The 13,762-nt window shown below is 56.6% G+C and overlaps 1 protein-coding gene across 1 annotated transcript; it reads right to left on the bottom strand.

Annotated features, from left to right (window-relative positions):
• Positions 1-7,753: 7,753 nt before the first annotated feature.
• FBLN7 (fibulin 7) lies at positions 7,754-12,801 on the bottom strand (the record flags this gene model as incomplete). Its single annotated transcript, XM_082755935.1, has 8 exons — positions 12,319-12,801; positions 10,654-10,813; positions 10,272-10,451; positions 9,324-9,449; positions 9,055-9,192; positions 8,835-8,972; positions 8,275-8,413; positions 7,754-8,126 (listed from the first exon to the last, which is right to left on the bottom strand). Exons 1-8 carry the CDS (start codon positions 12,409-12,411, stop codon positions 7,754-7,756), a joined length of 1,347 nt encoding a protein of 448 aa, XP_082612061.1. The 5' UTR covers positions 12,412-12,801.
• Between the last annotated feature and the right edge of the window lie 961 nt (positions 12,802-13,762).

Raw genomic sequence — 13,762 nt, 5'->3', positions numbered from 1 at the left:
ATGAGAGACCCAACCATGATGACCAACAGCTTCAGAAACAGCCTTATTCTCTGATACAACAGAAAAAGGAGAAAAGAAAAAAAAGCCCTATGTCATCCTCCTAGCCTCCCACTACACTTCTCGAAATAAGAGTATTTAAAATCAGCATGACCGGGGCCTATAGAAGTATGCATGTTAATTCAGACTGATAATAAAATTGTTACTTAGAGAAGAAATTATTGGCCAGCACAGGATTAAAATCTCTACTGAAAAGGCAATCCAGATGCTTTTATCATCACCTCAGTGATTTTGTGTGTGTGTGTTAAAAGGGAGGACATTCAACACTCATTCAGAAATCCATAATAAAGCCATGGAGCAGGACGCTGAAGAGCTGCACTGAAATCAATAATGCAACAAAAGACAAATGGAAGCCTTGTGCTTTATCTCATGCGATGGTTGGGGCAGGTCCCACCTCTCTTCAGCAGCACTTGCTGGCTCACACAGCTCAGATGGCCACAATCCAATGTTCCCCATGCTCTTATTACTCTGTAGTCTATCAACGTGGATGGTAACTCTCCTCAGCATCTCTTTCCGTGCATGTTGCTTTGCATTTTCAATGAATTTCATCCTCTTCTGCCGTACTGTGTCTCTAAGTTATGTGCCTTAACCTTAGGATAGTCTTGTCCAACTCAAATAAATAGCATCAGCTGCAAATGTTGTCACTTCACTGCTCATCGTTTCTTCCATAAACTTATTCCTACATATCTATTTACAACAACACTGGCACCAACACAGAGACATCCCACCTGCCAGACCACTGCATGCTGAGAGCTGGCCGTTCATCCCTGCCCTGGTTCTGCTGACTCTCGGCAGTTCATAGTCCCTGAGAGAGCCTTGTTTGTTGTTCTCTAACAATTTTAATGTTATTTCTTTTAACATTGTCTTTTGAGGGACTTTGTCAAAACTTGCTGGAATAAAACCAAGTAAGTTACATCAACTTATTTTCCTTTACAGGCTAGTCTCCTTGGCTTACAGGGCTTTTCAGGACATATGACTCTCTTTTTCCAGTGCCAGCAATCCTAACACAAAAATAAAAGATGAGAACACCCACGTTGGTCCCCATTTGGGAGGGGTGATCCTGCAGTTGCTCTGCTCTGACATAGAACGTTTTTCCCCTTACAAACAAAAGGGTGTCTTTTCCCATTTCCTATGCCTGATCACCTACAGTGCCTTACCACCGAGGCTCGTTACAAAGTCCAGCAGAAGACATAGTTGAGCGCACAGAAAAGCTAATGAAGCCTGCCTTCTGCACTGCTGGCCGAGCTTGCTGAAGTGCATTCTGCAAACAAAGCGCTTCCCATAGCAGAAGCATTCCCATTATCCCATTAGAGTTTCACTTGTGCAATGGCTTGACTCACGCTGCAGCTTTCCGTTTGGCACTGCAGAGAATTCCTCTCCCTGTCTGTTTTGCTTCCAGCAGCCTGAGGTGGCTCCTTACCTCCAGGGCATCCTCCTGCCCCTGCCCTCCAGAAGGGCTCTTCCGCAAGTAGCTACAGGCAATGCTGTTCCCCACCGAGTCACCTCTGGAAAGCAGAAATGCCCAGAGAAGCCAGCTCCTCTTGATCCCCCAGGTATTGCAGCTGGGACAGTTCCTGTCCCTGCAGTTTCCCATTTCCCATCTCTGGTTCTTTTGCCATCGGGCAGCCTGGCTGTGCTCCAGGCTGTGGAGGAGCCATCTCCCCACAGCCACACCTCCGTGCCACGGCAGCCAGGCACCAGGACCTTAGGATCCCTGCTGCTGCAGTGCTGCATGCCAGGCTAGTTTCCAGCTAGGCAAGCAGAGCTGGAGATCACGGCCAGGTTCAACCAAGCATCCAGGCCAACACACACATTCATGGAGAGGAGGCAGGTCCTAGGTCAAACCAGCAAAGCAATCTGAGCTGGAGACCAGTGCTGCCACAGCACAACTCAGGCAGGGACTGAAATGGGGCTCCAGGAAGCATGGGCAGAGGCATGGGTGGTGGCTCCAAGTGGGGCTGATCAGGGCCATTAAGCCTAATTAGTGTCCTTGGTATGTGAGCATCCCCATGTGCTGTTTGTCAGCACCATCTCCCCAGGCAATAGAGAAAGAAGAGAACTTAAGATTTAAAATAATAGTCTGGGTCCCACTTTTCTTGCAGCACACACAGGTCTTCTCCAGCGTGGGGCACGTGGAGCCCTCTCCGTGCAGCCCCAGGATGATCCTGGCACTTATTGGTGTCAGGACCCCTTTGGGACTGTAGCACTGGGTCTGCTCCCTGCTCGGGTGGACAACTCCTCTTTCACCTTGTGGGTTGGCACAAGAGCTGTGTGTGCTCCTCAGGCATACCCACAAAATTAATTTTAAATGGGCAGAAAAATGTGTCAGCACAAGCAGGGTAAAACTGTTTATTTAAATATCCTTACGTGTGTGTTTGCGTTGTCAAGGAAAAAGGTATGCCTGTGAGAAGTTCCTGAATGGCTCTTTTTTTTCAGCCTTTTCAAAGTATAACTAAATTTGGCAATATCAGCTAAACAAATTCCCCAGTACGCTCTCTCAGATATCACAGATATACTGGGATCTGGGGTATGGTGTGTAGGGCTTAGCAACATACCTAGCAACCATAACAAATAAAAATGTCATGGTTCAGCTCCTCATTAAGGCCCGTAACAGGATTAATAAGTGGTGTGGAATGTGTGCTCGTGCTTTCACTTTAGCGAGGATTCAAAGCGTGATATAAATCTGTGGGGTGGGAGGAGATGGCACAGCGCTAATGTATGTGCTGCGCGCCAGCATGGCCTTCTTGGAGCTGCTGGCCTGGCGCTGCTGCAATAAAATTCAGATCTTAAAAATAGCTTTGCTGGTGTTCTCTTCTGTGTTTAGCAAGAGAATTGTCACTGCTGCTTGTAGGGATCTGTCTCATTCGGCTGAGGGTCTGTTTGGTGGGTGAGTGATGGTACCTGCGGTACATACAAGGCTTGGCCAATCACTAGGTTGCCCAAAGTTGTGCAGAAAGCTTCAAGACCCTGTTCCTGGGCTCTCCGATGTTGAGATGTCCTGTGTGACCACATAGGCTCGCGGGTGAGCAGGAGGGATGCCTGCAGGGGCTCCAGCGCCCCGTTCTCATGTACCTCAAGGAAAGAAATACCCCCAGTCCTTCCCCGGTGGGATATGCCAACCATGCCTACTTTAGCTGTTGGAAAGTCCGGATGGTCCTTAGCTGAGCGCATGCCCCACGTGCTCTGCATTTTCATGGGCTGCCAAGTGGGAAACAGTTGAAATGAGGTGTTGTTTCCTCCTCCATCACAGCCCTTTGGGATGGGCTGGGATGTGCTCGGGCAGGCAGTGCCGGCTCCGCTTTGTTCCTTTGGCTTTGCTCTGGGCTGGATAGAAGAGTCACTGAGCAGGGCAGGTGGTCAGGAGCGTCTGGTCCTCTCTTCAGGCCCCACGAGCAGGCACAGAGCACAGCAAGGTGACTCCCATTCCCTCCCGGAGTGGGACCAGGTCGGTGCGGGTCACTTGGTAGAATATTCAGGAGGTCCCAGGCCACAGCCACAGTTAAGTCTTAATGACTTCTCTTGGAGCAGTTTCTCATTTTGGTTCCCCTCTCCTTTTATGTGCTTTGTGGGCCTTGTAGACATTCCAGGCATTTCTCTATGTATTTAGATTTGGGGATTATTGCCTTCCAGGCAATGCTGGGGACTTAGTGCTGGACTTCAACTATCTAAGCTGTTTCTCGGCCCCACTTGCCAAGAGCACTAAAGTATGTCTGCCACACATGAGGGCTCTTCACCCTCTGTTAATTACACCTACACTTCTTCCCTGATTCTTTGCTGCTTCTCACCCCGTCAGGACCACACCACATGGCCCTGCATGGCTCTGTGCATCCCACCTCCACCTCTATGTGAGGCCTTTAGCTGCTCCACACCTAAGGGGGCATCCAAGGTTTGTCCTGGGCTTGACTCATGCCCACGAGCCCCAAGAGGAATCCCTGTGTCTTGTGGAGCCCGTGATTCGCTCCTGAGTCACGGCACACCTTCCTTTCCCTGCTGCTACTGGGCCTCTGCCAGCACTCTGCTCTGCTTGCAGGCTCCCCCATGGCCAGAGCCTTTGCAGGGCAGGGATTTTGACCTGCGGTGATTGGGATGCAGGTGGTCCGTGGTCCCCAGCAGGTGTGGGTTCGGGCTGCTAGACATCAGGCACAGTGGCTGTGCCGGGGTGTCCCCTTTTGACACCACCACGCTGATGGTGGAGCCACCTCCTCCTGCTTTTCCACAGCTCCAGCTTGGGGACCCTGTGCTGGAGGGGGATGGAGGTTCACCCTGCCACCAGACACTCCACATTGCTACTGTGTCCCCAGCCACCCTCCTCGGTGGCTTTGGGGCTCTCCCAGGGCATGCAGAGCACATCTGGAGCCAGCTGCATGGGGACCGCTTGCTTTCAGTGCCTGTAAGGGGAGCATAGGCAAACCTAGCTATTTCTTGGGCTCTGAAATGTTATTATCCCAACGCAAAGTTGTATTTACTGGGACCAGAAGAGCTTCTCGCTGCACATTCCAGGCTGCAAGATGCTGCAGTCACTTCTCTGGGAAGGGGAAAAATCTCCTGCAGTCAGCTCAAATGCTGGCCAGAGGCTTCCAGCCCAGCCCAGGCACTGCGGAGCCAACCTTAAACATTTCTGGGGCTGAATGAGAGATGGCGCAGCCAGCTAAGGCTGAGAGATATCTGAGCTTCCCAGCTCTGATCCTGGCCCTCAGGGCAGGTCAGGAGCACCTGGAAGGACGGGCACTGCTTCGTGAGCCCTGGTGGCAGAGATGCCCCTCCACATCTCTGTGCCAGTCCTCAGTGTCCCGTCCCATCTCGGAGAGGGGAAGCCAGTTCACCCTGGCCTCGGGAACTGGGAAAATGCTGTCAGTTAAGGATTACGCTGCAAGGAAAGCCAACCTGAAGGTCCAAACACCCATCTCCAGCCCCATGAGCCAGCTAAAGCATCAGATGGAAACTATTCAGAAAGTCATCCTCTCCTGCTTCTCGGGCAGCAAGCACACTTTTGCAGCGGTGCGTATCATCCATCCCACCTGGCTGCAAGCAGGATTCGGGCTCTGCCATGCAGGGAAAAGCCCTGCATAAAAGAAGAAAAGCCAAAAACATACAGCTCCTCCTGGCAGCCCCAAGCCCAGCCATGCCCAGGCGCTGTGGGAAGCGCATCCCCAGGCACAGGGGTTTCGGCACCGTCCCTAAACGCAGCAGTGGGGCACTGCAGAAGCATCCCACAGCAGGCTGTGCAGCTGCAGCAGGCCAGACCCTGCCCCAGCAAACCACAGGCTCTGAGCTGCCCCATCCGTCATCTTCTTGCTCACAACTGTGTTTTCTTTCCCCAAAGCTGCCCACCTTCAGCTTTTCCAAAAATATAAAAAAATGAAAAGCCCCCTCTCATCTCAGCCCAGCTCCTTTACTGGAAGTTTCTTCTCTGAGCTGGTAAGAAACTGGTAGCTTTTTCTTGCAATGGGTAGGATTTGGGGTTTTGCAAAGAGTTTTCACTCTTCTCAAGGCCTCTCAATCCAGCAGTCCCTTTTCAAGGGACATTTCCCCTGGTTCACACAGGGCATGGAGCAGTGCAGGTGTCTTGTGCTGGGATATGAGAGGGGGGAAGGAAAGAGGCCAGCTCCCTACACAGGGAAAGCTCCTTGTAAAGGATCAAAGGGTGCCTCAAAATGGTTTATTTGCCTAACAGCCATGCTGCTCAGCCTCTTTCCCCTTGTCAGGTGGACATCCCCTTTCTCCCAGGAGCAGGATTTCTTCAAATCTGGGCTGAGTTCAAGGGAAATCAGAAAGCTGCTTTTTGGAGGACTACCAGGTGTCATCACAGAGCACTCAGCTTTCCTCTATGAAGGTGTTTTCGTCCTGCTGGAACAAACCCTGCTTCCACATAGTCCTGCTTGGGGTGCTTTGGCCAGGCAGTGCCTGCTGTCCCCAGCCGCTTTAGGGACTGCCCATGCCACCAGCTGCAAGACCCCCATGCTGGTACATCCCAGCACCTCCTGCCTGCCCTCTCAAGCAGCATAAAGCAGAAAAAAGGAAAATAACCAGGGCAGGTTAGTGCCACATAAAGCCAGGACCCATCCCCAGATGGCTTGGGATGAGCATCCCCCCCAGGCACGCTGGCCACACGCACATCGGGTATTTCATTCCACTCTGCACCTGCTCAGAGGCTATATCATCCTTTAATTGTATTAAAACCAGCATAATGAAGAAACATGCATAATGTTGGTGTGCTTTACATGCGGAAGCACTGCACTGAGGAATGGGGCAAGGTGGGAGAGCACAGTGGTGCCTCCCCACGGCTTGTACAGCTGCGTCAGGACAGGAGCGGCCACCGCACCCGAGCTATTCCTGCAGCTGCACTGACAGTGGAGGCAGGGGGGTGTTACACAGTGAAATATTCACACCTCGACCTCCTGCAACATGAGCACCACATGCAGCCAAAGCAGTCACTGTCCCTGTGTCACATTCATGCAGGCTTACCCAGGGCTTCCACGTGGTTGCAGATGGATGCAGGTGCGTGAGCACATGTGCCAGGGGTTTAAGGAGCTGCTGCTCACCATCTGAAGCATGGGACAGCCCTTAGGTCCTTCCACCCATCCCTCCCCTCTGCTCCTCACACAATATGATGCTGAGGGCTCACTCATCCCTCTGGGGCTCATCCTCTGCCTGCTGGCGACGTCCCTCATGCAGACGAGAGCCAGCTGGGTGGTGGCAGAGGAGATGGTACCGCAGGGACAGCGTGCTGGCAGGCCAGCATGGCACAGGGGAGGTGGCAAGAAGCACTTGCAGCTTCCCCCCAACTACTTCAAAAAAGCACCAGGTGAGGTCCTCCCTGCGCCCCTCTGGTGAGCTGAAGGTAACCGACCCCAGCTGGTACCCGGGGGTGCAGGAGGCAGGGAGCAGGAACTGTAGGGCAGCACCTTTTCCCTCGAGCTGTGGGACACGATGCAGGCACCCATGCAGTGGCTTCAGTTTTAGACAGTCTCAACCTCACTGCTTCGGAAACAGGCTGTGAGCAGAGGCTGGGGAGAACTTGCGGCTTCTCAACGCATGCCGAGAGCTATGAGCAGTGATGTGCATTACACCACACGAGGTTCCTATGCTGCCCTAGGGCTCACTGGGCACAGCCTCTGCTGCCCTGAGCAGCACCAAGTGCTTGAGCTCTGCCCTGCGAGCCCTGACTGGGATTTTCCCAGCTGTGGGGGAAGCCCAGCACTGAAACACCGGGAGCAGCCCCTGCCCTGCAGGCTGGGGGTCTTGGCATCAGCAGGGAGTGTTCAGGTGAGCAAGCCCAGGCCAGCACAGAGGGCTGACAGCACCAGCTTAGCTTCTTTCCTACAAAAAGGAATTAAAAAGGGAGTAAGGAACTTGGTTTCTGTCCACTGCCTTGCACCACGTATGTGTAGAGGCTATGGGCCGTCCTGCTGGAGCCTCGGGTGAAGATGATGCTCAGCTCTCGCAGCCCAGCTAGCAGATAGCCCATGCACCCAACTTCTTTTGCACCTCATTTGCTGTTTTTTTCCACATAGGCAAGTGTAAAAGCCACCTGGAGGCTTGTGATGCAGAGGGGAGGACAGCTGGCTGCGGGGCTTCAGCACAGGCCACCACCTGCAGCGCTCCAGGTGGGGGATGCTGAGGAGGGATCGTCACTGTGGGTCTGGCCATGTGCACATGAGACCACCCAAACCCCGCAGCCGCCCCCCAGCCCCCCCTAAAACTCGTAGGCAGAGACAAAGACGGTGATTTTGGAGAGGTGCTTGGCCTGGAAGGTGCGGTCCAGGTACTCGGACATGTCCACATCCACCTGGATGGTCTGGGGGCCCTTCAGGCTCTGCACGAGGATGAGCTCCCCGGTCTGCCGGTCCGAGCGCTGCATCACAAAGTGGCCCCGGTTGTTGCCGCCCACGATGCCGAAGCGGAGGCTGTCGGGTCCCGGCCGGCCGGGCGCAGCCGCCGTAGCCATGCGGAAGAGCGGGGTGGGGGTCAGCAGGTTGGAGGGCAGGGGCAGGTAGTGGAAGGAGATGGTCTTGGGCGCCTGGTGGCACGACCTGCTGTCCATCGGGCAGGGGTTGCGCTCGCACTGGCTGTGGAGGTGATGGAGAAGGAGGTTTTGAGGGAGCCCAAGTGGACACGGAGGTCAGTGTCCCCCTCCCTGCCCAAGGAGGGAGGTGGCGTTGGACCAGCTTGGTGGCTACAGAGTTATTTAGGGGACAGGGCCCCCGCCACACTTACAAGGGCGATGTTTTCACATAGGTGACGTTGCCGCCGGGCTGCGGGCACTCAGGGCGGACGCACTGGAAGCCCCCTCCTGTGTTGATGCACGTCGTCCCCTGCGTGCAGTTGTCCTGTGACAGGGCACACTCATCGATGTCTGCAAAACAGACAGCAGGTCACCCTCCCACGGGACCTAAACATCCTCCTCGCAAGGCTCATTTTGGCAGAAAACAGGTGAGCAATTTGAAACGGATCAGGCATCGCCACTTGTAGGCTCGTTTTTAGGTTGCATCTCCTCTTGGGACCACCCCGTTCATGTGGGGCAGCTCCGTGACTCGGCGATGCTCTCCCTGCTCTCTGCCAGCGAGGCGCAGCCCCAGAGCATCGCGCACCACTTGTATATGCTGCAACCACCTCCCTGCCCTCCTCTCCATGCCCAGCAGGGAAACCACCTCTCCATACAAACCCACGGAGATTTTTGCGAGCCAAGACGCTTACAAGCAAGACAGGGGAAAAGAAAGGGGTTGGAAAAGGAAGTAAAGATGGCATTTTCCGTGTGGAGAAGCAGGGGGCCTCACCTTCGCAGCTCTTGCCATCGGCCAGGAGGCTGTACCCTCCGGGGCAGGCGCAGCGGTAGGAGCCGGGGAGGTTGACGCAGGCGTGGGCGCAGAGCCGCGGGGCCCCCTCGGCCTGGTACACCTCGCACTCGTCGACGTCTGCGGGGACACGAGGCGCCCCTGCTCAGCCACAGCCTGCCTGGGTGGCAGCGGCCCCACCGGCGGCCCCGCCACCTCTTACCCTGGCAGAGGCTGGCGGCGGCCGTGCCACTCATGTGGAAGCCGGGCTCGCAGCGGCACTGCTGGGTCCGCTCCACCTGGGCGCAGCGCGGCTTGCGGCTGAAGGCAGGGTCAGCCGTGGCGCTCAAGGGTGGGGGCACTGGGGGGCACCACGGGGCGATGGTGAGCACGGAGCGTCCCTGCTCGGCTCCCATCCCCGAGGCTGTTCGTGCCACCCGATGCCCCATGGGCTAGCCCGGGGTGCCAGCCCCGAATCTCGGAGCCACCCACCCGTCTGTGTGCGGTGCTGGCAGGCAGCCCCACTCCATGCCGGTGGGCAGAGGCAGCGCTGCTGGCTTGGCCCTTCCACACACGTCCCGCCGTTCTGGCAGGGGCTGCTGGAGCACACGCTGATCTCTGCCATGCAAAAAAACACACATTTCATTTCTTTCTTTTTTCTTTTTTTTCTTTTCTCCTTTTTCTTCTTTTCAGGCACATTTAGCCACCCCATGGCACATTCACCGAGCCCAGATGCCAGCTGTTTGCAACGCGGTGGTGCTGCCCCAGGGCAATGGCTTTGCTGCAATGGAGGGAGCCTTCAGATGCTCTTTTTGCCCCCCATCTCTGCTGCTGGGCTCCTTTTCTCCTGTTTTTCTCAATGAGAAGAGCCAAACCACTGCCGTGCAGGCTGCAGTGGCCAGGGACAGCTGCGATACCACCCCTTTGGTGGACTCCAATAGTCCCTCTTGCATCAGGAAGCCAGGATTGTCCCCACTCTTGCAGCTGGACCCAGCAAGCCCAAGCAGATGAACACAAAGCAGCCCCACAAGCACTGCTGCCCCATAGCCCTGCTCAGGGAACAGAACCTGCAAACAAAACGTGTCTTGTTGCTGCTTGCAGTGAAGGATGCCATGACCAGAAACCCCATTTGGGAGGCTTTGCCACCCCTTCCCATCCCCTCGGCAAGCCTGGGACCAGAGGCTCTTCCCACAGCTGCATAGAGCTGGGATCGGGACCTGGAGCACTGAAATGCATGAGGGGCGACAAGAAGGGCTGTAGGTGGTGATGCAGCTTCACTCTGCCTTGCTGGTTTGGAGAACCCTTAAGCAAGACCAAACCACGCTTCTCCACACCACCCTGGCCTCACCAGCCAGCCCGCCTGGTACCAATTTTACCCTAGGAAACGCTTCCAGTGGCGGTGACCCCATCCAGCCCCCAGCGAGGGCACCACAGCAGTACCTGTGCAGCGCGGCTCCTGCCCGCTCCAGCTGCCGTTGGCCTGGCACGTCCGTGTGCTGGAGCCCAGCAGCTCGAAGCCGGGGTTGCAGGCGAAGTGCACCTCGTGCTCCACCAGGTACTTCGTGCCGAACTTGCGTCCACCAGCGGGGGCTTGCAGGGCGGGACAGAACACTGCGGGAGCTGCGGGGAAGGGATCAGGAACGGGGGAGCCACAAGTTGCTCCCCCTGCAGCTGCAGGTTTCTCATGCCTTCCCAGCCCACCCGCGCCTTGTGGCTCCATCCGCAGAGATGCCCACACCACTGCCCGTGCTTTGGCCCTCGGCATCCCAAGCCAAGGCTTGGAGCGGAGCCCTCCAAGGCCCCTGCCCACCGCAGGACTCACCAGCTGGTGGCTCCGGGGCAGCCTTGCTCAGGGTGGCGTGCAGGGCGCTCAGCCGGCTCCTCATCAGGCGCAGGCCCTCGGTGAAGCGCGTCTCCTGCCCCTTCAGCAGCTGCTGCATCTGCCGCACGGCGGCCAGGAGCTGCTGCCTGCCCAGGCAGCTCTGCAGGCGCAGCGGCCACTCAGTGGGGTGCATGGCGCCCCGCGGCCCCAGCCCCAGCCCCACCGCCCATGTGGCTCCCCACGGTCCCATTCTGCGGTTTGTGACCACACTGGGGAGTTTTGCACGCGGTGTAGGAAATCCCTAGCCTGGGCACAGTGTCCTACATCTAAGAGGGCAGCACGGTGCTCCCAGCCAGGCTGTAATCGTTTCGTTAGCCCTGGGAGAGACGCTGTAAGTCATGTTTCGTCCTGCTGGAGCGAGAACCGTGTCCCACTTCCATATTACAAAATAATAGGAAAACAGATGTCTTGCGAGTTCTTCTGGGGCCAGAAACACTTGTGGGACTTCTGCCTGCAAGCTAATGGTTACCGAGGGACTGACTCATGCAGGCGACGGGCATCGTTATTATAGGTTTCCTGTGGAATTGACTGCAAACCGAAGGAAAAGAGCAAGAGCTGAGCAAAGCAAAGTCAGTTCTGGAGCTCAGAGACTTACAGAGCATGCAGGGTGGGGGATGAACACTCCCTGGGGAGCCCACAGCCCCTTTTTTGCTGATGGGGAAAGGGCCAGGGTCTGTGCAGCATGAGGCCAGGGGCAAGCAGAGCTGGTGGAGGGAGGGAGGGAAGGAGGGGGGGGGATTTGTGGCTCCCCAGCCACAACACATTGGAAGGAGTTTTCTGCCTCTGCAAACAGCGACCAAGAAGGTGCAGAGGAAAAAGAGAAGCCAGCCTGAAGTGGCAGACTCAGACTGCTCCGCAACCATCCCCTGCGCGTGCTCGGTGCCTTTCGGGGTCGTGGGGGATAAGCCGGGTCCTGCCTGCAGCTCTGGGGTGCACCACACAGGAGGAGGGAGGAAAAAGCAAATAGATGCCTGGCATTCAGCTCGCTTTAATAAACAGCTCTTTGTTAGGGCTGGTTTTAGCTTCAAGAGCCAGCAGAGCTCCCTGCGGGACACTGAACCGTAACAAACCCCCACTGCCCTGTAAAAATAGTGGTATTTTTTGCTCCCAGTGTACTTGGTCGTGATCTCAGGTGTGGGGAAAATAAAATAAAATGATTTAAAAAATAAATACACAAGCTCTGTTTAAGCCTTGCCAGACACTGACAGCCTCCTTGCTCACACCTCCCTCCCGCAGCTGTGGGTGCAGGGAAACCTCTCCTCCCGCCGGGCTCCGGGAGAGGGGAGCAGAGCGGCACCGGGACACGCTCCCCGATCGCTCACCTGCCGGCTCGGGAGCCGGGGCGAGGTGCTAACAAGTTGCCTGAAGCTGGGAAGGAGGCTTTTAAGGGCTGGGAACATACAATGCATTTGCACGCTTTAAGCTTCCTGCTTCAGGCGAGAGGAAAAAGAGGAAAGAGACCCCCCAACACCCCCAGGAGGCACCCCCAGGACCCTGTGGCACTCCCATCCCATGGGAGGCAGAAGGATAGAGCCACACAGGGAGACGCCTGCGGACAGCCCTGGCCCCACGCGAGAACGGGCTCCCACGCCCAGCACTGCTCACCTGGGACGCCCGCGCTGCCGGCCGCGCCGCCAGGCACAGCAGCAGCAGCAGCAGCGGCAGCAGCGGGAGGCTGCGGCGAAGCCCCCAAGTCATGGTCCCGCAGGTCGAGCAGGGCTCTCGGCGGCGAGGAAAGGCTGCGAGCTCCCTCCGCCCGGCACCTCTGCCTCCTGGCTGGGATGAGTTATCCCTCCCACGCCAGCCCCGCGCACCGCGGCCGGGGAAGCCGAGCCCTGGCGAGCGGCACAGGCGGATGCCAGGCGCTCCCTGCGCCCCGGCTCCAGCCACGGTCACCCCAAATGCTGCCTGGGGGAGCTGGCTGAGTGCCCCCCTTCTGCCTGCCAGACACCCCCCAGCAGCGCCAGGCCTGCTTTCTAAGGGGTGGGCTGTCTGTGGTTAGTCACACTTGCTGTCACCTTATCGTGCTGGCTGCCTTGACTTGGACGAAACTCCGTTGCCGTGCCCCCTCTTTGGCGAAGCCCATGTTGTCAGCCCCAGGTATCCCCGCGCAACGCAGATCTTTGTGGCCAGATCCACCTGGCGTGATCCTCTTCTGCAGCACCCCCTTTTTTTTTTTTTTGCAGAAAGGCCATTCCTGCAGCTGCTGGGGCAAGCGAGCACTGTGCAGCCCCTCGCCCACCAGCCCCAGGCTGCAGCCCCTTCCCCAAGCCCGTGTCCCCCGCTGTGTCCCCTGTCCCAGCCCAGCACACCACCACTCACAGCAATATTTAATAAATGCTGCACTACGCGGGGTCCCTGCACCATCTGCTGGGCACGGCACAGAAATGAGAGCTGGGGCTGGAAGGCTCAGGGCTCAGGGCAGGACTGAGGAGGCTCTTAGGGCAGATTTTTTTTTGTGGGGGTGTCTCCCCTCCCTGCAGCAGGGTGCTCATGCTAATGAGCCCATGCTATGGGGAGAGAAGAAATCCACCCACCCCCCCAAACAGAGGAGGGCATCACAGGGCTACTCCATCCCTCCTGGGCCTCCACATTACAGCCTCTCATCTCCCCGTCCTGGTGGAGGAGTGATGGTTTTCTTGGCGCTCAGACGGGCAGGATGCTCGGCGACTGGCACAGGTGGCAGGGCCACCCCTGCAGCCTGCCACTGGCCCCACTGGGATGCACCAGGGACAAACCAAAACCTGTGGTCTGTAAGGGGGGATTTTGAAGCACCTGGAGCACCTGCTTGGCATCCACTTTGCGATTTTCAGTGGAGATGTCCCGCAGCATGAAAGCCCCCCAGAGGACTGTATGCCAGCGCTGACCACCCACAGGGCTGCCTGTTGAAAAAGCCCTGGAAAATGCTGAGAAAAGTTAAAAAAAAAAAAAAAAAGAGAGAGAGAGAGAGAGAAGAAGAAGAGGAAGAAAATAAAAGGAAAGAAAAAGCCACCTGAGGCCAGCTGCATGGCTGCATCGCCTTTTTGGTGCCAGCCCAGCCTCTCGATAC

The sequence above is a fragment of the Aythya marila genome, assembly GCF_965140915.1.
Source record: "Aythya marila genome assembly, chromosome: 3".
Taxonomy (NCBI): domain Eukaryota; kingdom Metazoa; phylum Chordata; class Aves; order Anseriformes; family Anatidae; genus Aythya; species Aythya marila.
The sequence above is the reverse complement of the archived record's forward strand: the minus strand, read 5'-3'. Positions and strand labels throughout refer to the sequence as shown.